Source organism: Brassica oleracea, chromosome C1 (assembly GCF_000695525.1).
Source record: "Brassica oleracea var. oleracea cultivar TO1000 chromosome C1, BOL, whole genome shotgun sequence".
Lineage (NCBI taxonomy): Eukaryota > Viridiplantae > Streptophyta > Magnoliopsida > Brassicales > Brassicaceae > Brassica > Brassica oleracea.
The window spans coordinates 1,944,895-1,969,365 of NC_027748.1; the positions used below are offsets into that span (position 1 = coordinate 1,944,895).

A 24,471-nucleotide genomic window follows, 5' to 3' on the forward strand; every position below is an offset into this window, starting at 1 on the left:
AATGTATATTTAATGTTATACTTGAAAAGATGCTTGAATTCTGTTTAAGAAGTTCATTTTGATTTTTATTCGTATACTTTGTATTGAAAAAGTCAAATCACAAAATCAAAAAGATAAACGGCCGACGCAGAAGAAGATAAACTGCTGAAGATTTTGTTTGTTTCTGAAGCTATAAAGTAGAGAGATTTAATTCAACTATTCAAATCATAGTTTTAAAATCTTCGCCTATATATAATGTTTGATGTAAGCATTTAATATTTTACATTTATCGTCACTCTCATCTCACAATGACAAAATTTGACGAATCTTTTTATATCTTCTTCTGAATAAACTTCGTAGGAGATTCTCTTTTGGTGGTCGCACACACTGCTTTACTTTATAGAAACGACGTCATCTGTTCATAACACCCTTCACACTTCACATCTCTCTCTCTGACATCACATAAAAATTTCAAAGCATCACCTCCTCTTAATAACCTCTGACCATAAACTCAAAAGCTTCTCGAAGCTCTGATGCGTACCTTAGTTTGCTCGGCTTCAATATCAGACAGGTCTATTGTCTTGAAGATTTCTAGAACACATTTTTGGTATTATAAGACAACATAATATTTGAATTTGCATTATAATAAGGAGCGTTCTACAAATATTTTTTCACTGAATATATATGAACGCAAAGAAAATCTAGAGGACTTTACCATTAGTGCTAGAGCTTTAAATAATATCCTTAATCAATTTCAACTACAGTATTATGAAGTAAACAAATCATAGTCCTTTAAACTATGCTGAAGAACAAAAATCACATCTCAGTTCTCAAACGATTGCTCTTTCTTTCTTTCTTTCTTTCTTTATTGACTTCTAATGAAATTCAAAAACACCACAAGAGACAAATTTAGAACGAGAGAGAAACAAATAAAACACAGATAAATAAGATAAGGAAGTATACAAAAGCTTGTGAAATTGGTTCAAGTCACAACACAAAGACAAATCCTTCAAAGACAATATCATCTTAAGACCTTCCTTTTGACCCACGCTCAAAGGAAAGCATCCTTCTCGAGCAGCTTCACCACCTCGAGCTGGTTGTTGAGCTTGGCCACATCGATGGGTGTCTTCTCGTCTAGGTTTTGCAGAGTCCTGCAACCACACACACATACACAGAAAAGCGTCATATAAACAAGTGTTCAATGAAGTCGTGTTGTGTTGTAAGGCTTACACTGCTGCACCATTCTCTAGAAGAAGGCTAACACACTCTTTCCTCCCGTAACCAGCAGCGTAGTGCAGAGGTGTGTTCTTGTTCTTGTCAACCGCGTTAACACTTGCTCCAGCATCGATAAGAACTTGAGCACATTTCAACTGCCGCAAAGGGATCAATAGGTTCAATCTCGATTCAAATCCATAGTAATAAACAAACCATCAAGCATAGAAGTAACCGAATATAATAAAAGACTTGCATACCTCGCCGTATCCACAAGCAAAATGCAGTGCCGTCCTTCCTTCAGAGTCTTCTTCATCTTTGTTACCACCAGCTTCCAAAGCAGTTTTCAAACCCTAAATGAATCAAAAACGTCAATGAACAATAGACCTAATGATAAAATCCCAAATGGTCAAGCATAGGAACGTTTAGGAAGCAGCCTAACCTCAACATCTCCAAGACTGGCAGTTTGATGAACAATAGACTCTTCCTCTTCTTCACCTTCTTCAGCTACCTCGGGTTCAGCAGAAGCAGCCTGGTCTGGCAAGCCGGCAACAGGCATACCCATTGCTTCACCAAGCTTTTTCAGCACATCTTTATCATTCCAGTACCTAACTCAAGATTAAAAAAAAAAAAATCTTCCTCAATAAGCCAAAACAAGCTTTTACAATTTATATAAGAACCAAAGAGTTTTGCATCACTGACTTCATCATGGCAGAAGGACCACCAGCATCAATCTCATCGAGTATAGGCTTCAACTCCGGATCCTCTTTCATCCGCGCCATACGCTCAGTAAAGTGCTCCGCTGTTTCAGGGTTCGAGAAAGCATCCAAAAAGGGAGACATTTGTGGATCCTGAAGGCACAAAAAAAAAAAAAAAAGATTAAATCAAAAGCCACGCCTCAAAAAATAACCAAAAGTACCGGGGAAAGTTCATATTCTTACTCACCTTCACTAAGGCGTTACCAAGTCGCTCAGCCATAGTCTGAAACTCGGGGTTATGCATAACCTGTTGCATCGTGCTGACATACTGCTGTGGATCAATGTTAGGGAAGCCTCCTGCGCCTCCTCCCTCAGCTGCGTTTGGGATGGAGCTCTGAAGCTGCTCCGCCAATTTGTTAAAGGCGGGATCTTTAGCAATCTGCTCAGCCAATTCTCTGATGCTTGGATCCTGTAAACAAAAAAAAACATCAGTAGAAAGCTCCAAAGAAGATAAAAAAAAAACTATTTCAGTTCCCCTACAAGTAAAAGGGCACTTACGTTGAGGATACTAGCCATGTTAGAGAAATCAAAAGCATTGAAATTCATAGCGGGGTTAGCTGATGAAGTTGAGCTCCCAGAGGCTCCTGCTGATTCCGGTTTAGGACTCTTCGTTTCGGTTTTCTCATCTGCAGTGAAAAAGAGATGCACTTTCTCTAATACTTCTAATAAAACAACCACCGAATCTGACTAGAGACTATTCAATTCGAGATCAGATTTGGTGAAAGCAATTATTACCCGAAGGTGGCGGCGGATTTTTCTCTGGATTTGAAGCCATTAGATCAAACTTTAAACCCTATAACATATAAAGACAATAGATTCAGAGACAAGGCATGCAATATATAAATAGTTGGAGAGACGGAGGCAAGACCAATCAAAGACACGAGTAAAAACCAGAAGAGGAAGAAGAGATTATAACCCGAGAAGACAACGTTGTGGTGGCAAACGCACAAGCAAGACGAAAACTACAGATATTTTTTTTTTAATAAAATAATATTTTAGATTGTCAGCTGTAATGGATTGGATTGGGAAGAAGAAGACGAGACACGACAGCCACTGGTTTTTATTGAAACATGAACCTATAATGATTTTTTTCTTATTTAATAAAATATAATGTAGGCCCAAATGGTGTATTCTATTTGGGCCCAGCCTTCTTTACAACCACGGGTATCGAGTTGTAAAATTCGATTAAACCGATACGAACCGGAATTAATAAGCTGACTTGTACGGAGGAGGCTGAGCCACGTCAGATTGATGATCCGTTAAGATCCAATCATCTGTTAATGGACACGTCACTTCTCGGAAGCAGTCCCGTTCATGGCAGCAGCCACGCCTGCACTCTGTGCTGCTCTCCGATCTCCCTTCTCTCCCCGGAGATTCTCTCCGATCCGCGAAACCACCGCTCCATTGCACTTCGGTCTCATCCCTTCCTCGTTATTCCGTTCCGTCGCCACCGGCGGCGGTAGACTTTTCCCGCGTTCTCCGGCGACGAAGCAGCAGGATGATGCTGGATTCGATCAACCTCCGTCGCAGGAGCTCGCGATAGTCTCGGCGTGTTTAGTCGGCGTCCTCACCGGAATAAGCGTGGTTATCTTCAACAACTGCGTTCACCTGCTCCGAGGCTTCTCGTGGGACGGGATCCCCGATCGCGGAGCTTCGTGGCTCAGAGACGCGCCGATCGGATCCGTATGGCTGCGCGTCATACTCGTCCCGACTCTCGGCGGTTTGTTAGTCAGCGTCCTTAACAACCTCCGAGAAGCCGCTGAAGATTCCGATACCACTGTAAACGCAAACGCAAACGCAAACGCAGTGCTGCGTCCTTTCCTCAAGGCGGTTGCGGCGTGTGTGACGCTCGGCACGGGAAACTCGCTGGGTCCTGAAGGTCCTAGCGTTGAGATCGGAGCGTCGATCGCGAGAGGAGTGAACTCTGTGTTTAATAAGAGTCCTCAGACTGGGCTCTCGCTTCTTGCCGCTGGCTCAGCGTCTGGAATCTCTTCTGGTTTGTTCATGACGGATAATTATATACTTTATTTTATTTTATTTGATAAGTAGATAATTATATACTTTATTTTGCAGGGTTCAATGCGGCTGTTGCTGGATGCTTCTTTGCAGTTGAATCCGTGTTGTGGCCTTCATCGAGTGATTCGTCTACTTCACTTCCAAACTCTACTTCGATGGTTATTCTTAGTGCTGTTATTGCTTCTGTTGTGTCTGAAATTGGTTTGGGATCTGAGCCTGCGTTTAAGGTTCCTGACTATGACTTCCGCTCTCCTGGAGGTAATGTTATTACATTACTAATGTACCATTCCTATGCTTTCATCTAGGCATGTGGTTTTTTAAAGGAACCGAACCCGCCTAACTAAACCAAAATTTCAGTTAGTTCAGCGAGAAGTTCGGTTCGATTCGGGAGGTTTATAAAAAAAACTTCGATTTTTGGTTCAGTTCGATAATCGGTTAGTTCGGTTTTTCAAAAGAATTTTTTTGTTAACCAAATTTCGAACTGAACTTACCGAGTTAACAAAAATTTCGAACCAAATTACCCGAATTTAACCGACTTTACCCAATTTTTAACCAAAATATAATCGAAACCAAAAACTTCGGTTAGTTTTGGTAAAATTTTTAAAAACTGAACTACCGAATACCAAACCGAACATTTTACAGTCCATTTCGGCGAGATTTTAGTTGAACCGAACTACCCGAAAACCGAACTACCAGAACCAAATTACTTGAACTACCCGAACCCGCAGGCCTACATCCTTCCCTTTTTATGAAAGACAGAATGAGAACACTTTTACTGATTTGCAGAGCTTCCACTCTATCTTTTACTGGGCGCTCTGTGTGGCTTAGTCTCCTTGGCGTTATCTCGATGCACATCTTCCATGACATCTGCTGTTGACAGTCTCAACAAGGACGCTGGGATACCAAAGTCTCTATTTCCAGTATTGGGTGGCTTAACTGTTGGTATCATAGCTTTGGTATACCCTGAAGTCTTATACTGGGGTTTCGAGAACGTGGATATTTTGCTGGAGTCTCGTCCCTTTGTGAAGGGCCTTTCAGCTGATCTTTTGCTTCAGCTGGTAGCGGTCAAGATAGCTGCAACCGCGTTGTGCCGGGCTTCTGGACTGGTGGGAGGATACTATGCTCCTTCTCTGTTTATTGGTGGGGCGGCCGGAATGGCCTATGGAAAGTTTATTGGCATTGCCTTGGCGCAGAATCCTGGAATCCATCTCTCTATCCTCGAGGTGGCATCTCCACAAGCTTATGGTCTGGTACTGTTCTTACATGGTCAATGTTGTTTCAGAGTTTCTTGTTTTTTTTTTTTTTTGCCATGGCTTCATTGCTAATGATTCTGTTCGTCTGATTGTTTTGTTTTACAGGTTGGAATGGCTGCTACACTTGCGGGGGTTTGTCAAGTTCCTCTTACATCGGTACTGTTGCTATTTGAACTTACACAAGACTATCGTATAGTGTTGCCCCTACTTGGAGCTGTAGGCATGTCTTCATGGATTACATCTGGACAGTCAAAGAGACAAGAAACTAGAGAGACGAAAGAAACTAGGAAAAGAAACAGCCAAGAAGCTGTACAGTCTCTGACGTCATCAGATGAGGATGAACCATCAACGAATAACCTTTGTGAAGTTGAAAGTTCTCTTTGTGTAGATGATTCAAGCATCCAAGCTGAGGAGCTACAAAGGAGTATCTTCGTTTCAGAAGCCATGCGAACAAGATTTGCCACGGTTATGATGAGCACTTCTCTGGAAGAAGCAGTAACTCGTATGCTGATAGAGAAACAGTCCTGTGCGCTTATTGTTGATCCTGACAACATCTTTCTCGGTCTACTTACACTTTCAGACATTCTGGAATTTAGCAAAGCAAGAAAAGAAGGAAACAAAGAACCTAAGGTATGAATTAGAATAGTCACTTCTGAAATAACTGCTTCTATCTTGATGTAACCTGATCAAATAATTGAACCACTGCTTTGGTTTAGGAGATTTTTGTAAGTGAAATATGTTCGATGAGCGGAGGATGTAGAGTGCCGTGGACTGTGACACCTGATATGGATCTTCTCGCTGCCCAAACAATCATGAACAAGCATGAAATATCTCATGTTCCAGTCGTTTCAGGAGGCAGTGATTCTCGCAGAATACACCCTGTTGGGGTCCTAGATAAAGAATGTATCACTGTAACACGCAGGTACGCACGCCTAACACCTATATTCCCTCAGTTTAATTTCTTCATGTGGAAGTTTTTCATAACTTCTTCTCCCATTTCACCAAGTCTTCGAGACTTGCTATAACTTGAGCTGCTAAGTTTCCTATATTGGATGTTGTTGAACTAACTACTGAAAGAAATTTTACTTGCTACTTTTTGTTTGCTCAACAAAGCCAAGGAATAAGTAGCCAACTATGGCTGTTCAGCTTCTTGTTCTTAGAACAGTCAACTATATCTAGAGTTAATACCAAAACATATTGGCCTAGTAAACAAGTTTCCTTAATTCATTGAAACGTTGTTCTGTGCATTTCTGATTTTGCCCTGTGTAGATGTTGGCACTGGAAGTGGTACTGTTTTTTTTTCTAAACAATTTCTCTCGTTTGATCTGGCAGAGCTCTAGCAACCAGAATGTTCCTCGACGGAGTCAATTCTCTGCAATCGTAAACCGGCTTGCTTTGTAGCTTTTCTTGAGCTGACCAGGATGATTTCAGTCTTTTTCTTCTTTTGTGAGGCTCGAGGCCAGTTTTGGTAGAAGAGAGATGGCTGGTGCTGCGTGATTAGAAGTAAGTCTTCTCCATCTGTTGATTGAAATGGTGGAAGCTGTCCCGCTTAAGGTGCTGAGCAGCCGAAGCAAGGAAGGGTACTCAGAGAATCTTCTACTATTGTACAGAATGTCATGTGATTGGTTACACTATTTTGTCTTATTATGTACAGATTGTCACTGTGCCTTTCTCAATTTTTGTATGTTTTGTAAATTGCTACTTTGGCTTACATCACACTGAGAAAGTTTTTTACTAATTCATATTATGACAATGCCAACAATTTTTTTGTTCTCAAGAGAGAACCATTTTTAAAGAAAAATCAATAAGCAACTCACATGAGTTGAATGATCTACCTAATCTGTACTTACTTACCTTCAGCGTGGTGGATACACATGCTATATATAACTATTCGGGTGTGATTCCATTGTTATCAGCCAGAAAATGGATCAACCAAAAGGAAAAGTTTGTGTGACAGGAGCTTCAGGCTTCTTAGCTTCTTGGCTTGTGAAGAGGCTTCTCCTTGCGGCATCATCCCCACTACATAAATCTTTGTGTATTCATTTTATAGATATTCTTTTAACACTTATTTCTTGTGATATGATAGGAGGAGATTTTGAAACCAGCTATGAGTCTTTGAAGGGTGTGGTCCTCACGTCCTCCTCTTCAACAGTCAGGATCAGAGATGATTTTGATCCCAATATCCCTCTTGATGAATCTGTTTGGACCTCTGTTGAACTCTGCAAGCGTTTTCAGGTTTGTATAGCAATCTATATAAACAAAAAAAAATGAAGATCATTAGGGCCGAATCTGAGATTTCGGAGGCTCTGAAAAATTTCTTAAGAAACTTAGTAATTTTTTGTTAATATAATTTAGAGGCTTATGTCTATGTAAAAAAGGCTTTCAAAATTTTTGGGGGCCAAGGCTAATGATTTATTGGACTGTGGTCAAATCGGGTCATGGAGATCGTTATCTCTTAATCATATTAATTAACAGTGTGTGTAAACGCATTCCCTGAGAATTTAAGGTCTGGTATGCATTATCAAAGACATTAGCCGAGCAAGCTGCATGGAAATTCTGTGAAGAAAATAGTATTGACCTTGTCACTGTTCTACCATCCTTCCTCGTTGGACCTAGCCTGCCTCCTGATCTGTGTTCTACAGCATCTGATGTCCTTGGATTGCTGAAAGGTAGGAAACATCATCAGAATAGCTCCCTTGTCCTCTGCGGCAAAATGCTACATATAACTTGTTACATAACACAACAGGAGAAACAGAGAAATTTCAATGGCATGGACAGATGGGGTACGTTCATATCGATGACGTGGCAAGAACCCACATACTCGTTTTCGAACACGAAGCAGCCGGGGGCAGATACATTTGCAGCTCTAACGTTGTCAGTCTAGAGGAACTGGTTTCCTTTTTATCCACACGTTACCCATCACTCCATATCCCCGAGAGGTTTGACATTGATCTTTTAACCTTTTAATCCTTGAAAAGAAAAACAACTAGACCATGAAATAATCTTCTCTTTGTAAAAAAAAAAATTAGGTTTGAGAAGCTTAACAGGCTGCATTACGACTTTGACACTTCGAAGATAAAGAGCCTCGGGCTCAAGTTCAAGTCTCTTGAAGAGATGTTCGATGACTGCATTGCCTCTTTTGTAGAGAAAGGCTATTTATCTCATGTCGTTACATCACAATAAATAAATATCAATAAAAGTGTAGACAAAGGTAAAGAAGAATGATCTTATAATAATTAATATCGAGAAAGAAAAGTCGGGAGGATTGTATAATCCTAATTGATCCCAAATAAATAAATAAAAAGTTCATCTTTAAACCTTTAAACGAGGTTCAACGTAACAATAATCAATAAGAGTCAAGACTAATGGAGACTTTGTCGTTGCGAGAAAGTGTTCCAATAATCTTTCTAAACATACGGTAACGATGGTCCAATACTAAGAACATCTTGTCTAATGTCTTTGTGTTTTTAAGCACAAGTTCCACGAACAAAGGCAGGTGCTTTGACTTTACATCCCAATGGACCGCATCTTTTAATCTCGGACACAGCTGCGACTTATTGAAGGCTTGCGATGTCAAGTAGTGGTCAAGAAGCTTTGCCTGTAAAACAGGAAAAATATAAAAACATATGGTTCTTGGATTCAGATGATAGTTAGAACATCAAAATAATATAAATCAAAAGAGGTTTATGGTAAGATAGATATATACCAGTTTGATGTCGCAATGGATTGTGTGTACTGTTAGCTTCTTTAAATCATCTGAGTTTTGTAACACCCTTCTTATGCCAGGAATAATATAATGAAAGATCCTTGTCTTAAGTGTCAATGCTTTGACCTTGAACATTGGAAAAGGAACACCACGAAGCTGGGCAACAGATAAAACCTAACACAAAAGAATCATCGATCAGAAACTTTATAAGAAAACCAAAGCCCTATTGCAAACTAATGAATCCATGCATCAACAAAAAGTTTATGAAAGCAATTTAATCCAAGGCATTAGAGACAGGGCTGGATTTAGACACATTGACTTTGGACCCCAAAATTTTTTAAGTTTTTTTGTATAGACTTTTAAATTATGAAAAAAAAAAAAATTTTACTCAAATTCTTAAGAAATATTTCAAACCCCCACCTGATTAGAGAATAAACAAAAACTGGGCCAAAACGTATACCTGAAGAAGGTTTCCTCCAAAAGTAAGTTTCTCAACATGCTGTAGCTTTTCTAGCATATCCATCACCGCGGGTTGAAGCAAACGAGCATTGTAGGATAGCTCATTCGTGCAAATGTCGACATTAGCTTCGGTTAAAGACGAGACATCAGCTAAACTACATGGGAACTGAGAGTATCTCAAATAGAGATAATGTATATGTGGTGCCTCGATATCTTTTGGCCCCGTAGCCGAACTGCTGCGCTCTACTACTAATGTTCTCAGTCGTAGAGATCTGCTAAGATCAAGATAACTTAGTTCATCGCAGCGATTCAATGTTAAGCTCTCGAGAACGGGACAACCAGATAGAATCTTAGCCATAGATTCATCAGAGACACTACATGTAAGCAAGGACAGGTTCTTGAGTGATGTCCAAGACACTGAGCATTTGGGAGACGTATCACAGTGCTTCAAGGTGAGTTGCTTGAGAGAGGAGCTAACGTAGAAGAACTTAGGAAAACTATACTTGTCAACCCAGAGAAACAAGAACATATTCTCCACGTTCCGGGACATCATGGCAAACTCGATCCACGTGTCGATATGGGGAACATCGTCGTTCTCGTTGATATCGAGGAGAAAATGCATCATCTTGGGAGCTGTGTACAGAGTCAGGGTTTGGTTGATGCAAGCAGCGTTGAGGGTAGAAGAGGTCTTGAAGGAGAGGGATGGTGTGTCACACCATACATGCCTCCATCGTTTTGACAAGAGCGACGTTGTGATGGCGTATTTGGTTGGAATAAAGGTGAGGATATGTTGGAGAATCACATCAGGTAGACCGCTGATTGTGTCTACTACCACACCATCACCACCGTGGCAGTGGCGGCTGCGGATTCTTCTCGCGGCGGTGGCGCTCACGTCTGCCATATTAAACTTGCGATTCTCTTAGGGTTTACTATGTTTATTACAAAACAGCTTTTAAAACGAGCATCTACATGTGGGCCAAAAAAAAAGGGAACCGAATCGAAACCCGAGCGGGTCTGAAACAAATACCCGAATGATTCATATATTTATATATCTTAAATAACCGAACTGGAACTGGAACTGAATCGAGAACCGAACGATTATCTGAATATATAAAAATAGTAATTATATATACATATAATATAGCTAAATATATATTTATAATTTAAAATCTGTTAAAAGTATTCAAAAAAATTTGAAAAAACTAAATTATTACAAAGTATTCCAACTACTTGAAAGTATCTGTATAGTTTTATTCAAAATATATTTTAAGTTATCCAAAATATCCAAAATTTTATATGAATCATCATTATTTGATATTTTACTCAAAATGCCTGAAATTTAACCCAAATTATCCAAACTTCTCGGAATAACCGAACTGAAACTAAATGAAAACCGAATGTTTTCCGGATATTTTCAGTTCCTTTACTATCCGAACCAAACCGAACTTAGAAACTACAAGAACCGAACCAAAAATGAGAGTAAATTGATCCCTACGTTGCACGGAAGCTTCATCGGACGTCCGCTTCCCGCTTCGGAACCAGAATCGAAATCGGAACCTTGTGGAAGCTTATGGAATCTCGCTTCCAAAACGCTTCCAAAATTTTCTCTTTAAAAACACGTTGAAAGCTTATGATTCCATTTTGGAATTACGCTTCCGTTCTTTTCAAAAAAATACAATATCATATATCAATAAAAAAATATAATCATAGTTTTTAATTTATTTAAAATCCAAATTTTAACTGTAATGAATAGAGAGAATATAAATATTAAAATATTAAAATTAATACTATAAATTATATTTATGTATTGAGATTTTTACTAAACATATATCGTATATTCAAATATATTGTGTCAATTATTTATGAAATATTAAAAATAATTAATATAATAATTTCTTTTAAACTTAATTTATTTGTATTTCACAGTTTTAATATGAAATTATTTCAAATTATTATAAATGAATAAATACTTTATTTTAAATTTATATCATATAATATTTAGTACTATTTTTTAAAAACAAATTCTTATATTTTAATATATATATATACATAAAGATATATGCTTCCAACACGTACCCGCTTCCTAAATTTTTTAAAAATCTCGCTTCTGCGTTTCCGTACGCTTCCGCTTCCACGTACCCGCTTCCGTTTCCATGTAACGTAGGTTAGTATACACAAAAATAAAAAAACATAAAAATTGACTATCGAATTATTTAGGGTTTAGAGTTTAGGGTTTAGGGTTTAGAGTTGAGAAATGAGGTTTTGGGGATAAGATTTCAAATTTTGAAAAATAAAAAAAATTAAAATTTTCAAAGGATAAACTTAGAAATGTGCTATTTTGGTCATTTTAGTTTTTGAGTGCTATTTTTGTGATATAAACTTAGAAATGTGCTATTTTGGAGATTTGCCCAAATTTATATCATATAATATTTAGTACTATTTTTTTTTAAAACAAATTCTTATATTTTAATATATATATATATATATATATATATATATACATATAGATATACGCTTCCAGCACGTACTCGCTTCCTAAATTTTTAAAAAATCTCGCTTCTACGTTTCCATACGCTTCCGCTTTCAGGTACCCAGTTCCGTTTCCATGTAAGGTAGATTGATCCTCTCTCTCACACCGAACTATCCGATACCGATGTCGAGGCCTACACGCATATTGGCTCTTGCCTACGATTACTAGGCCCAAAATACTACGCATCTTATACCCATTGGCTCTTGCAGAAAATTATTAGGCCCAAAATACTACACATCTTATAAAACAAACTCTCTTTTTTTGTAAATTTTTTTATATAAAAAAACTTATTCGATCAAAAACATATTCTAGTTCTTCAGTCATTAGGGAGATTAAAAAAAAAGATTGTCAAAACATTTAACATAGCAGCAGAACTAGATGAAAGACACTATTTAAGTAGCTTGAGCGATGATGTAGCTAATGGAACCAGCCTCCTCTTTTGCAGCTTCCACCATTTGATCCTTCAACGATCCATCCAAAACAGACATTTGTCAAAGATAAATCCTATGTAATAAAACTAATCTTTTCATGTCAATCAATGTCTTTAAAAAAAAATTAGAAAGTCAATTTAACCTGAGCAGAGATAATCCTGGCAACTGTTTTCTTGCTTGACTCTTGGAGCTCACCGGCAATCAAAAGCTCGTCCAATATGTAATACGCCTTAAAAAAAGCAACAGAAAGTGTCAGCAAAAAAAAAAAAAACTAAGCGTTGAATTAATGGCAGAGTCGTGGTAATTAATGGTATTATTACCTTGTGGAAGTGAAAAATCAAATCGAGCTCACACACCTGAAAAAAAGATCAACGAGATAAGATGATAAGAAGTGGAAGTATGTTCCATGTTAACTAACTGACTCACACTTCCGAAATAGCGGTCGAGGATCTCAACGTAGTGATGAATGATCTCAAGGACCTCCAACTCGTTATCCTCCGCATCAATACACATACAGAAGTAGAGGCTCGCGTATCTTTTGTAGACGACTTTGTAACCCCTCCACTCGATAAAGTTGCAGAGCTTGGGACCTCGGTTCAGAATCACTCCACTGAGCTCACGTATAACCTACACAAAACATCATGTTCCCAATGTTTCAAGATTTTTTAAAAAAAAGTGCGTAATAAAAGCTTAGTACTTTCAGAGACCTTAGATCTTTCCTTCTGCGTATAAGGCGAATACCATTTGGTGAGCCTGACTTTTCCTTGGCGGCTAACAAGAAGCACAAAATGTATCTGCGAAAAACAAACACACACCAAAGGTTTCACCTTTTCACCTAAGCATAGCTTGTAAAGGTCGCACATTTATCGAATTTTCAGGCTTACGCAAATGTAATTAAGGAGGATCGAGCATACAGAACCAAACCCAGAAGCTAAGCATGAGGAGATATTAAAGAATGTCCAGATAAAAGGTAGCAACTTTGTATCTCTAAGGAAGCAATTAAACTACGATGCATTCTCAGATTCAAAGAAGGAAACACAAAGACATCAGACGATCCATCGGAACAAAGCTAGTTAAACGATTCGAAGAAACAAAGTGATTTTCAGAGATCTTTACCATGATTTCGTAGGATGACAGCGAAAGACGAAGCTGACGAATGATCTTCTTTCAGAGAAGAGAAAAAACAAATGTTTTCTCTGTTCGAACAGGTTGAGTGGTGCTATGGGGGTATACTTGTCATTTAACGTTATTCTTAGTGGAATATGCATTTCGGGTCGGATCCATGCTATAGGCGATCCGACTCTTGATGTATACATTCACTTTGGTTCATGATCAAATATACGTACAAATATACAATTACTATACTCCATTTCATAACAACAAAAAATTGTTATAATCTGATTTAGTAACAAATTCTACTTCTCGATCAAATCATTTCGAAACTTTAAATTTTGGGTTTCCTTAAAAATAGAATACTGGTTCATATGGGTCAAATAATTGATGCGAATATTGATATAAACAAACAATCACTGATGTTTTGAAATAAAACTATACCCTGATCCGCGCGGCAGCGCGAATATGAATTTTCGATTTTTGGTTATTTATTTAACTAAATGATGTATTTGTAATATTTGATGTATTATATTCACCAAGTAAATAATTTTTTTGGCGTCTTAAACCATCTATTTATGACGAATATTCGATATCATATAAAAAATTGAACAAATAGACGTAATTAGAGAATTGTAGACAATATATAAAAACAATGGTTATTCATGTAAAATATGAAGAAATATTATATTATGACTTAGTATGGCATAAAAGATTATAAATTAGTTATACATGTTTAAAGAAAATACAATGATTTTTAAACTTCTATGAAAAATTTAACATATAAAAAAAACGATGAATTAGTCATCAAATTGTAAATAATTTCATAATTTTATTAATAATAAATTATTTATAGTATTTTTTTTGTGTCAAGATAATTATTAAATGATATGTTAAAAAGTCATATTATGAAAGCCCATGTTGTAACTGTTTTTTTCCAGGAAGTGTAACAAAAAAAATTGTCTTTAACTCTTTGTTTTGTTTAAGTTCTGTGTCGGTAAAAAATAAAAAATCTCTACCTTTTTCAATGTTCAATTTGAAGCTTATTATGCGAAAAACATACGCAAATATAGGCAATTGGTTGGAATCTCTATATCTTTATATTCTTACAAATTTTAAATTTATTATTTCCTCTTCTGCAAGCAAATCAATTACCGAAGTAATAGATCAATTGGTTGGAATCAAATCTATTCTTATAATTAGTGTAATTATGGTTACAGTTTCTATATTTAATAAGTAAATTAAAGATACGACATTAAAGATATTATGTTTTGATTAATAGAAGATATTGGATTTTGAGTTTGTATTTATTGTTTGTTTTTTATAAAGCTTAGAAAATCAATAAGTGGTTTGAATATTGTACATCGATCGGTGCATGATGTAAGTTGACTATATAAAACTTGAGCATGATCATTTCAAACTAAAGTATAAGTAGGTTATATGCATTTGTTATATTGTAGTTAATATATTTTAAATATTATATACGTCAAGTGATTCACGTTTTCGTAAAAATAAAATTCAAGTTCATTATTGGGCCGTATTCGTCCGTAATAAGCTACGTTAAATATGATGTATTTTTAGGTTCATTTAATGACATTAAGTTTAAATTTGATTAAGAAAAAAATTATTAATTTAACTGGAAAAGACAAACATTAAAATATGTAGGTTCATTTAATGACATTAAGTTTAAATTTGATTAAGAAAAAAATTATTAATTTAACTGGAAAAGACAAACATTAAAATATGTAGGTTCATTTAATGACATTAAGTTTAAATTTGATTAAGAAAAAAATTATTAATTTAACTGGAAAAGACAAACATTAAAATATGTAGGTTCATTTAATGACATTAAGTTTAAATTTGATTAAGAAAAAAATTATTAATTTAACTGGAAAAGACAAACATTAAAATTTTTAGGTTCATTTAATGACATTAAGTTTAAATTTGATTAAGAAAAAAATTATTAATTTAACTGGAAAAGACAAACATTAAAATATGTAGGTTCATTTAATGACATTAAGTTTAAATTTAATTAAGGAAAACTCATTAATTTAACTGAAAAGGACAAACATTAAAATAGATAGTTTAATTTAATTCTCAGTGGCATGAAAGTGTAAATAAGTTAGAAAACTTAGGGATATTTTTTAATGGGTACTTCTCTTTTAATAATATAGATGGTTCATAATCATATACGGCGGCGAGGGTCTTAATATAAATTTTCGAGTTTTATATAGTTTAACTTGCAAATGCAAGCCTATAGAAGAAATTAACACAAGCAACGGATAGAAGAACTCTTGAAATTATTAGGAGAAATGAGTAAAGAGAGAATATCTTCCTTAATCTTAGAACTGTGTACAATGTGAAGTAAATGTACAGGTATTCCTCATCTATATAACTTACAAATGTATCACAAGTGTATGTTTATGTAGCAGATGTACAATACAACTTATTATGAAGTTACTGAACCCAAATCTCCCTCACATAAGCTTGTAGTATATGTTTAGTTGAACGCCATACACTCTCTAGAGAGAAGGCATATTCTCTGCATGCAGGTTTTTCTTTTCTTTTTAGGGGGCTCAAGTTACAATGTGTATTTGGAGTTGACATCATAGAAAGTTGGGTTTTAGTTGTTCTCCCAAAATATTCTTTACCCTCCTTTGCCAGGTAGTGGAAGTTCGAATTTATGACCAATATAACTATATTACAGTACTAAATGTCTCGCCAGTCAACACACAAATTAGAACCTTACTATATGCACATTACACCATGATTAACCCGGGGTTTTTAGGATGTGGTTCTTAGCGGAAGTTAAGAAACTGTTTGTTAACTTTTAACTAAAAAAGGTAAGAATCGGTTCTTAAATAAGAACTTTAAAAGTTAAGAAACAGTTTCTTAACTTCCGCTAAGAACCCCACTCTAAGAACCCCGGGTTAATCATGCTCTTAGTTGACGAATATGAACAAATATCATTTGCTTCAAATAATTCCTCGCCTAATGAAGCATTAATTTATATATAAAATTTAGTTATAACAATTAATCAATCCAAGCTATGTCACAAAATAATACTCTCTTCTTTTTAAAAACGATAACGCATTATATTCAAAGTAAACAGCAAAGAAAAAGAAATTCAAGCTTTCGTTATCATTTCACACCAGATTTTGAAGGGAAAAAAAAAAAACAAACCCTAGCTAGTATTCGCAACTGCCATAGCTAGTACTTTGAGATTAAACTCAAACGCAACAGAAAGTGTCACTAGCTAAAACGCTAAAACGCAGGTCTAGTAACACCGCCACCATCTCCTCCGCCGCCTCCACCACCTCCACCATTTAGACCAAAAATATCTCCGCCGGAGAATTGAAAATTGTTCATATTCATTCCAAGATTATAGAAAGCAACTCCTCCGTTTCTACCTCCCATGTTCGACTCACCCATTTGGGCCTCACTCCTCGTAACCTCCGACGACTGAGACGCCGCCGACTGCGGCTGCTGTACTCCAGTGGTTCTTGGCGGTGGAGTTTCTTCCTCTTCCATCGGTAACCTATCATAAACTGCGTTTGCAAAGGACGCAGCCATCAAGACTACTGGGCCCGAAGCTATCAAAGAACCAGCCACATTCCCTCCTACAACCTGTCCTTGACCTCCGGCTAGATACACTGTCAAACCTCCCGCTCCCGGCGGCGCAGGCGGTGGAAGCGCAGTCCCTGTCAAAGACAAAATCTCAAACCGACCATGCAGTGTGATTACACCGCCACCCGTAGGAGCCGCCGGTTGCCGTATGGTGACGTTAGTGACCGCACCGGTAGCGCTTAAAACGCAAACTCCGCAGCCACGACGAGTGGCGTATGTAGAAACAGCTTCGGATATGTCCGAGCCGGAGGTAACTTCAAGAACGTGGGATCTAAGGACGTTAGGACTATCTCTGGTGATAATAGTGGGAGGTTTGGGTTTGTTTTTGGAACCAGCAGGACGGCCACGTGGACGGCGTCCCGAGGAAGAGCCAGAGGCGGTTGCTGAGCTGGCTGCTCCTCCACCGGTGGGAGTGGTTTCTCCCTTTGCTTCATCTGCTCCAGATCTGTTGAGTTCCATGTTATTATGGTCAGGTGGGGTTCTGGAATCTTCAGGTCTCTGTAGATGCAGTTCTTGCCCTAGAAGAGGGTGCATATAGCCAGACATCGATAACAAGAAACTGCTGTTTGGTTTTTGGATTTTTTTTTTGTTTAGAGAGAGACAGAGACAAAAGTATGGGCAGAAAATGTAAGTGATGAAGTGGTTTGTCACTGGGAGTGTTTCAAATACTGAATTTGATTAAACTTGCATTAATGTTACGGACAAAACAGGAAGACGACAAGAGAACACAAAACCCTACTGAATAGTGAGAGAAAGGGAGGGTCTACATATGTGAAAGAGGGTCGGTGAAATTTGTCTGGACCAGATCCAGATCTTCATGTGAAGTAATGAATGAAACAAGGGAGAGAAAGGAGTAAAGCAAGAGCATCAAAACACACTATTCAAACACGGCTCTTTTCTACATTATAATATACGTAAAATATAAATATATATGCGCTGAAAATAATATACTAATGTATGTATATTAGATAAGAGGGTTGGCGTAGTGACTTTTCCTCGAGGAAAGCAAAAAAAAAAAACAAAGAAAAACTAAATAAGACGTCGACGACTGAAGAAGGAATTGATGGATTCTAATTTCTCAGGGAGACAAAAGAAAGAAATCTGGAGAAGTAAATTACGGAGATACAGAGAAAGATATTGCATGTTGATCATTTTTCAATATAAAGCTGAAGGCAAACAAGAAAAAGAAAACAAAGAGAGATTAAAGAAAATACCTTTTGTGACGGTGAAGGCATGGTTTGGTAATATGATGACTGTAGATTTTTGTTCTGTAAAAGACAAAAGAAATGTTATGGTATACTGTTATGATGTTTCAGTTCGAGGGCAATGTCAATAGCCGACCTAACTTTATGTTAGTGTTATTGTCGGTAACAATACATATTAGGATTAGGGAAATTAGGCCTTATGGCTAAGAAAAAAACAATATTTAGTTCTATAGCCAAATGTCCTACCATACATCGATATAGAATGTATTTTATGTAATATTACTCTGCTAGCCTTCAATGCAACCGGCGCAATCTGCGGTTCAAAAAAAAAATTATTAATTACCCAACCAAGCAAAAATTACGCGTGGTCATCAGGAAGTCACACATCTCCCAAAAGTAACTTTTTCTTCTTCATCACTTTTCGAGAAGGTGAAAAGTTTTCGGCCAATATTTGTTGAATCGCGAAGTCAAGCAGCAGATTCTATCGTATATTGCTCTTCCATCCACCGCGGAGCTATCGTCTTCCATTCAAACTCATCACTCGTCATAGGTTCGTCAAGCGAACGCGCCGATTCAGAATTCGAAGGAGATTCAGAAGAGATTCAGAAGAGTTCGTAAGTGTGATCGGCATGAACGACCACCATAGCCTCATCTCCTTCATATTGGCGATTAGGTTGAGATCTTTGCAATATTGTAAGTTCTCTGTTTTGTGCCATAGATTATATTATTTCCATGCTTTTCCCCTTATTTGGAATAGATTCGGCCCTAGTCTATTCTAAGTTGATAAATCTAACCCATCGTTTCTGTTGCACGTCCGATCTAGTAAGCTGAGGCAAACAAATTGATTTAGGGTTGAACTTTTCTTGGTTCGTCGTACTCATTTGTTTACTGCGAAGGGGATAGTCATTTTAGAATGAAAAGTCCTTTTACGATAAAACAAGTTTAGTTCTATGTGAAATGGAATATCTTATGGAACATGTGCTATTTGAAATGGAAAATCTTAGTTTTAGAGACTGGTTACGTGTCATTCCATTCTCTGCTATTTTTGAAGAATCGTATCAAAACTAATATATTATTCGTTTTCCATTCCATCTGACCTTCAGTTCCTTTCTATATATATATATATTCTATATTATTTCAGATGGTATAATTCTAATTGCATACGTTACTTCTTTACTCTCATAGGCTATTTTCGTTTGACACAACTAAACATTTAACCTAAGCATAGAGTAATGCATATACTAGTAGTCTATCTCATATGTTGTCATTTCCTTCCAACTTGTATACTAATGTGTGCTTATTTTTCATTGTGTTTTTCAGGTTTGTCAAGGATGAGCTGGAAGGGTAATAGTATTTCTATACTATTTTATGAAATGGAACAACTCTTCTCTTATTTGTCATGTTTATTAATATATAATGTACTATTTAGTAAGTTATATTTCATTCGATGCTTGAAAGAAATGGTTCAATCTTGTTCTTTGTTGTTTAATGTTCTATTGATATGAGTTTTGTATCGATGTATACATGTATTTTATATTAGTATGTATATGATTTTGTAAAGAGAAAATAATATATTAAACGTAAATGGAACATAATTTATTATGACATCAAATAAAACAGAATACAGTGTGATGTTGAATGAGAATGATATTCATATTATCTTGTCTCTTCCACCTCTTTTAATGCCATTAATCTTTATTTCTTTTCGCTACAATCAATATGAATTTGGTGTAAGCATTACATCATTCTCTGTGATCATAGACACTTCAAAATTTTGGACAATATATATGTATTGTGCTATATTGTTTGTTACATTTTCTATTCTATATGCTCATGTAGAATGAAAATGCATGTTACTTGCATTCGAAATTTGGGTTTAATTTATGAAAGATTGAGGTTGAGATTGGATAAGAGTTTATATTCCATGTAGAGTTTAGTGATTAGTGGCTATGGTTTAGTTTATGAAAGATTGAGGTTGACATTGGATTATGGTTTATATTTCCGTGTAGGGTTTAGTTTATGTATGGTTGGGGTTGACATTGTGACAAGCATTATCATCTTCCATGAAGGCATAACCATATCAACATTTGAAAAATATGTTAAGATGATTTTGAGATTGTAACTATATTTTCAGATATTCTATTCTATATGCCTCATGTAGAATGGTAATGCTTTATATACTTTTAATATTTGGCTTTATGGTTTATATTTGGGTTTAGGGTTTAGGGATTAAAGTTTAGGGTATAGTATTTTGTAGGTGGATGAGGTAAAGATGGAGTTAGCATTAACTTCTTCAATGATATCATAGACATTTCATATTTTCACCAATATGTATTATGCTATTTATTTAGTTCCATTCTATTTAGGTTGAGGGTTTATATTTGGGTTTATGGTTTATATTTGAGTTTAGGGTATAATGATTATGGTTTAAGGTTAAGTATTTAGGGGTTTATGGTAGGGTTATTATATGGTTTATTATCGAGGGGTTGGGATGAGATTGGTGTTATATATTATTTTGGGTGAAAGTGGGTTAAAGTTGAACACAAATGCATTAGTTCAGAAGAATAGTCTCCATTCCATTTTAGATAGTATAGAATAATAGTTCAAATTTATATATTTTTATTTTATTTTTAAAAATATTATAAATAGAAATTAGATTTAATATTTGGGTTTTGGTTTAGAGATTCGAGTTTAGGGTTTAGTATTTAGGTGTGAAGTTGAGTTTAAGGTTTCTAGTTCTGTTTCATATGAAGGTGTTCTGTTTGTTTATATCAAACATAGTACTTTTATAAATGGAATAAAACATTTATATAGCACAGTTAACATATACGTGGTAAGAAAGCATGTGACGTGGATATATTTGCTTGATTCGTTAGTTAACAGTACACAGTGAATGTGATCCATCTCTTAAGTCATCGATGTCATCTCTCTTTTTGTTTTGACCGGCAACTTATTTCCAGTGGGGGTATAACCGGTTTGAGAGAAGGCAAAATGTTATTCACTCAATAACGTCAAAATCATAGTCATTTGCCTAATTATACTCTAGATTTTGGTTATCTCGCAAATTCACCCTTAGGATTATAAGTCATCCTCTTTTATCAAGTAATATTACATTTCACAAGATTTGGATCCGGGATTCTAGTTACTTTCGGTTCCAACCACTATGTATACTCTTACATATAAATCAAAGTACGCTTTTAACATGATTAAAACCAATCATTTGATTTTTTTTTCTTGAACCAATTCGATGATCCCTAATTTTTGCGTATAACTAATTTTTGCGTATTTAAGTAATTTTAATGGGGGTTCTCAACCTAAAGTTTTTAAAATACATATGTATTTTTAAAACTTAAATACCAAAAAATAATTTTGGTTTATTTTATTGCCTAAAACTAAAATTTGAGACAATGATTCCACATATCTTCCAATACATTATTGTTCAACGAAATGAGCTTTGTGCTAACTAGATAATATAGCTTTTTTCCTTGATTCCGAAGCTCTAGATCTTATGATTGTTGATTTAACTGAAATAGATAAGATCATAAGAATACATCCTTCAGTATAGCTAAAAACACTCTTAATATACTTTTCCAATTTAAATCAGTAACATCCAATTAAGAGTATGAATCTATATTATAATAGTTGAATTTTTCTCACTTCTTAGCGTGCCATGTCAGCGTTTTGTGGATCCCACTTTTAAAAAGTGTGAAAAAGTGTCAAGTTCATAGCTCGAACCCAGGTTATTGAGATATAAACACCAACATTTATACCACTAAGCTAAATGATACTTCGTACATTGATGGCCGAACCTAATATATATTTATGAAAGTAATACATGAACATGTGGAGAACTAAATTAAAATTTGCGGGCAAATCCGTTATGTCTAGGGCTCTGACCTCACCAAAGAAACAACTCGAGTCGTTATTCGTCTCCTCTTTGATCCGTAAGAAACAATCAACACATAATTCTTTTTATATTATTGTCTACATTGTGCTAACATCAATAATCAAATATATTTCATACTCAATATTTGTGGTCGTCTATTTATCTCTCTTACTTATCAATCTAATTTTACACAAATCTTTATTTTACATCTTAAAAGAAACCACAATTAACCCAAACAATCAAAACACCAAAAACTAGAATCCCAAAAAGGACGAATCATTAATGATCACCTCTCATTTTGTTTAATCTTACAAATAAACTTCAAAACAAATATACCAAACCAATCAACTCAACTAAAACTCAACGACACATACATTGAGCCAGCTAAACAAATACAAACTACACGGCCAACTATTTAACAATTTACAAACGTTCTTTCGCAGATGCTTACGAAGAAAACGACAACCAAGATCAGTGAAATTCCCTAAACAAAAAAAAGAGTAAGTTACAAACTCTGATAAATACAACTAACAATGATTTTTGTTTACATATTACCTATCAGATAAAAGAGAAACAAACACAGTCACACCAGGAGATACAAGAGATAATCCTAATAGACAAACATGTCCACCTACTCACTCTTCTTGTCTTATGAAAATAGCTTACATGCTCAATGTCAAAAAACCAATGTTATTGTCTTCTTATGAGAAATACATATATTCGTTTAAAACTCATTAAGGCTCAAATACTAACTGTCTCTCTTTTTATAGTTATTTCTACAAGTCTTCATATATTTGTTTTGAAGGTCCGGTAAAACCAACAAGTTTAAAAATAAAATAAAACATATAATAACATAATAAGAACAAAAAAAATTATTACTTAATACACACAACTTACACAACTAAACTGGAGAAAAATATCCAGAAACACAAGGTATTCTCAACAAACTTAATATAATTTATGTAATCTCAACAATACAAATAACAAATTAAAAAGACAAACAAACAATAAGTTTCAGTGACACATCAAACAACACCACGAACTATATCAATCACATTACTAACACAATTTAGTTCTTCGTGAGTGCAGAACAGTGCATACACAGTTCATCATCACAACTCTAACCCTATAACAATAAAAAAACTTGTTAAGGCCCAAATACTAACTGTCACTCTTTTTATAGTTATTTCTACAAGTCTTCATATATTTGTTTTAAAGGTCCGGTAAAACCAACAAGTTTAAAAATAAAATAAAACATATAATAACATAATAAGAACAAAAAAAAATATTACTTTACACAACTAAACTGGAGAAAAAATATCCAGAAACAAAAGGTATTCTCAACAAACTTAATATAATTTATGTAATCTCAACAATACAAATAACAAATTAAAAAGACAAACAAACAATAAGTTTCAGTGACACATCAAACAACACCACGAACTATATCAATCACATTACTAACACAATTTAGTTCTTCGTGAGTGCAGAACAGTGCATACACAGTTCATCATCACAACTTTAACCCTATAACAATTAAAAAACTTGAAAAACAATGAATAACCCAAAACGCAAAATTCACAGCTACAATAACCCTAATAAATATTGAGATGAAACAAGAACTATGTCCACAACTTCGGGCTTGCACAGGGGCAATGCCCCTAGTTAGCGTAGTAGTTGGGTAAAGATATATAAGTCATACACGTTTTTGGTATGTTAAAGTGTTAATCAAGTTTTTATCTTTTTATAGTTCTTTTTTTTTGTAAAAAAACTTTTTATAGTTCTTATATTTTCACGTGCTCGTACAATTTCTCATTTCTCCACTAGACATTCCCATACGTTAGAATTTCTTTCAACAGATTTGACAATATCAAATATTGAATAGTATTTTATATATGATGTACTATCATTGGAAGGTTGAAGAAAATTAGGTTTCGTAGAATCTTCGGCACGTTAAATATAGTCGCTGATTTTTTACTTTCCAGAGTTTTTTTTGGGGGTAAGATTACTTTATAGAGTTCAATCAGCTTCGTGGACATTTTGTCCGTGTGAAATTGGTTGCATTTAGAACAACGTCTATATTTCTACTTACCAGACGTGAACAATACAAAATTATCACAATTTTTCTTGTTCGATATTTACCATTTTTTTTAAAATAGTTCTTATATATCTTTGTTATAGAACAAAATTGTTTGGATTTATGTTTACAAAATAGTTATATCTACATTGTGTTAAATTTTTAAAAAAATCCTTATTTCTTCAGACAGCTGTAATAAGTTTTGGGTCTTAAAATAGCATC

The 24,471-nt window shown here is 35.4% G+C and overlaps 6 protein-coding genes across 10 annotated transcripts; 2 read left to right on the forward strand and 4 right to left on the reverse strand.

The window, feature by feature from the left end:
* Positions 1-878: 878 nt before the first annotated feature.
* On the reverse strand, positions 879-2,997 carry LOC106304708 (ankyrin repeat domain-containing protein 2). Of its 3 annotated transcripts, none has more exons than XM_013741106.1 (9): positions 2,866-2,997; positions 2,685-2,742; positions 2,448-2,575; positions 2,137-2,358; positions 1,894-2,042; positions 1,634-1,799; positions 1,452-1,544; positions 1,210-1,349; positions 879-1,130 (listed from the first exon to the last, which is right to left on the reverse strand). In XM_013741106.1, exons 2-9 carry the CDS (start codon positions 2,722-2,724, stop codon positions 1,031-1,033), a joined length of 1,038 nt encoding a protein of 345 aa, XP_013596560.1. In that variant the 5' UTR covers positions 2,725-2,742; positions 2,866-2,997; the 3' UTR covers positions 879-1,030. The 3 variants fall into 3 exon arrangements, with proteins under 3 accessions (XP_013596560.1, XP_013596571.1, XP_013596566.1); XM_013741117.1 differs by having other exon boundaries at positions 896-1,130; positions 2,841-2,963; XM_013741112.1 differs by having other exon boundaries at positions 896-1,130; positions 2,818-2,958.
* A 105-nt stretch (positions 2,998-3,102) lies between these two features.
* On the forward strand, positions 3,103-6,936 carry LOC106304692 (chloride channel protein CLC-e). Of its 2 annotated transcripts, none has more exons than XM_013741098.1 (6): positions 3,103-3,945; positions 4,023-4,223; positions 4,752-5,215; positions 5,324-5,848; positions 5,938-6,140; positions 6,551-6,936. In XM_013741098.1, exons 1-6 carry the CDS (start codon positions 3,264-3,266, stop codon positions 6,600-6,602), a joined length of 2,127 nt encoding a protein of 708 aa, XP_013596552.1. In that variant the 5' UTR covers positions 3,103-3,263; the 3' UTR covers positions 6,603-6,936. The 2 variants fall into 2 exon arrangements, with proteins under 2 accessions (XP_013596552.1, XP_013596547.1); XM_013741093.1 differs by having other exon boundaries at positions 3,110-3,945; positions 5,935-6,140.
* Positions 6,937-7,047: 111 nt separating this feature from the next.
* On the forward strand, positions 7,048-8,494 carry LOC106304730 (tetraketide alpha-pyrone reductase 1). Of its 2 annotated transcripts, none has more exons than XM_013741134.1 (4): positions 7,048-7,453; positions 7,746-7,887; positions 7,965-8,157; positions 8,248-8,494. In XM_013741134.1, the coding sequence occupies exons 1-4, from the start codon at positions 7,142-7,144 to the stop codon at positions 8,399-8,401; spliced, it is 801 nt and encodes a 266-aa protein (XP_013596588.1). In that variant the 5' UTR covers positions 7,048-7,141; the 3' UTR covers positions 8,402-8,494. The 2 variants fall into 2 exon arrangements, with proteins under 2 accessions (XP_013596588.1, XP_013596581.1); XM_013741127.1 differs by having other exon boundaries at positions 7,725-7,887; positions 8,248-8,492.
* A 46-nt stretch (positions 8,495-8,540) lies between these two features.
* On the reverse strand, positions 8,541-10,284 carry LOC106328914 (putative F-box/LRR-repeat protein At3g18150). Its single transcript, XM_013767456.1, has 3 exons — positions 9,385-10,284; positions 8,925-9,098; positions 8,541-8,816 (listed from the first exon to the last, which is right to left on the reverse strand). Exons 1-3 carry the CDS (start codon positions 10,282-10,284, stop codon positions 8,565-8,567), a joined length of 1,326 nt encoding a protein of 441 aa, XP_013622910.1. The 3' UTR covers positions 8,541-8,564.
* A 1,908-nt stretch (positions 10,285-12,192) lies between these two features.
* On the reverse strand, positions 12,193-13,403 carry LOC106304748 (AP-1 complex subunit sigma-1). The gene is given in 8 exon segments (XM_013741143.1): positions 12,193-12,374; positions 12,487-12,573; positions 12,665-12,700; positions 12,771-12,971; positions 13,052-13,138; positions 13,259-13,285; positions 13,288-13,379; positions 13,382-13,403. Coding segments are annotated over 8 exon segments (621 nt in total). The 3' UTR covers positions 12,193-12,305.
* A 3,214-nt stretch (positions 13,404-16,617) lies between these two features.
* Positions 16,618-18,311, reverse strand: LOC106294220 (AT-hook motif nuclear-localized protein 25). Its single transcript, XM_013729798.1, has one exon. The coding sequence runs from the start codon at positions 17,625-17,627 to the stop codon at positions 16,719-16,721; it is 909 nt and encodes a 302-aa protein (XP_013585252.1). The 5' UTR covers positions 17,628-18,311; the 3' UTR covers positions 16,618-16,718.
* Between the last annotated feature and the right edge of the window lie 6,160 nt (positions 18,312-24,471).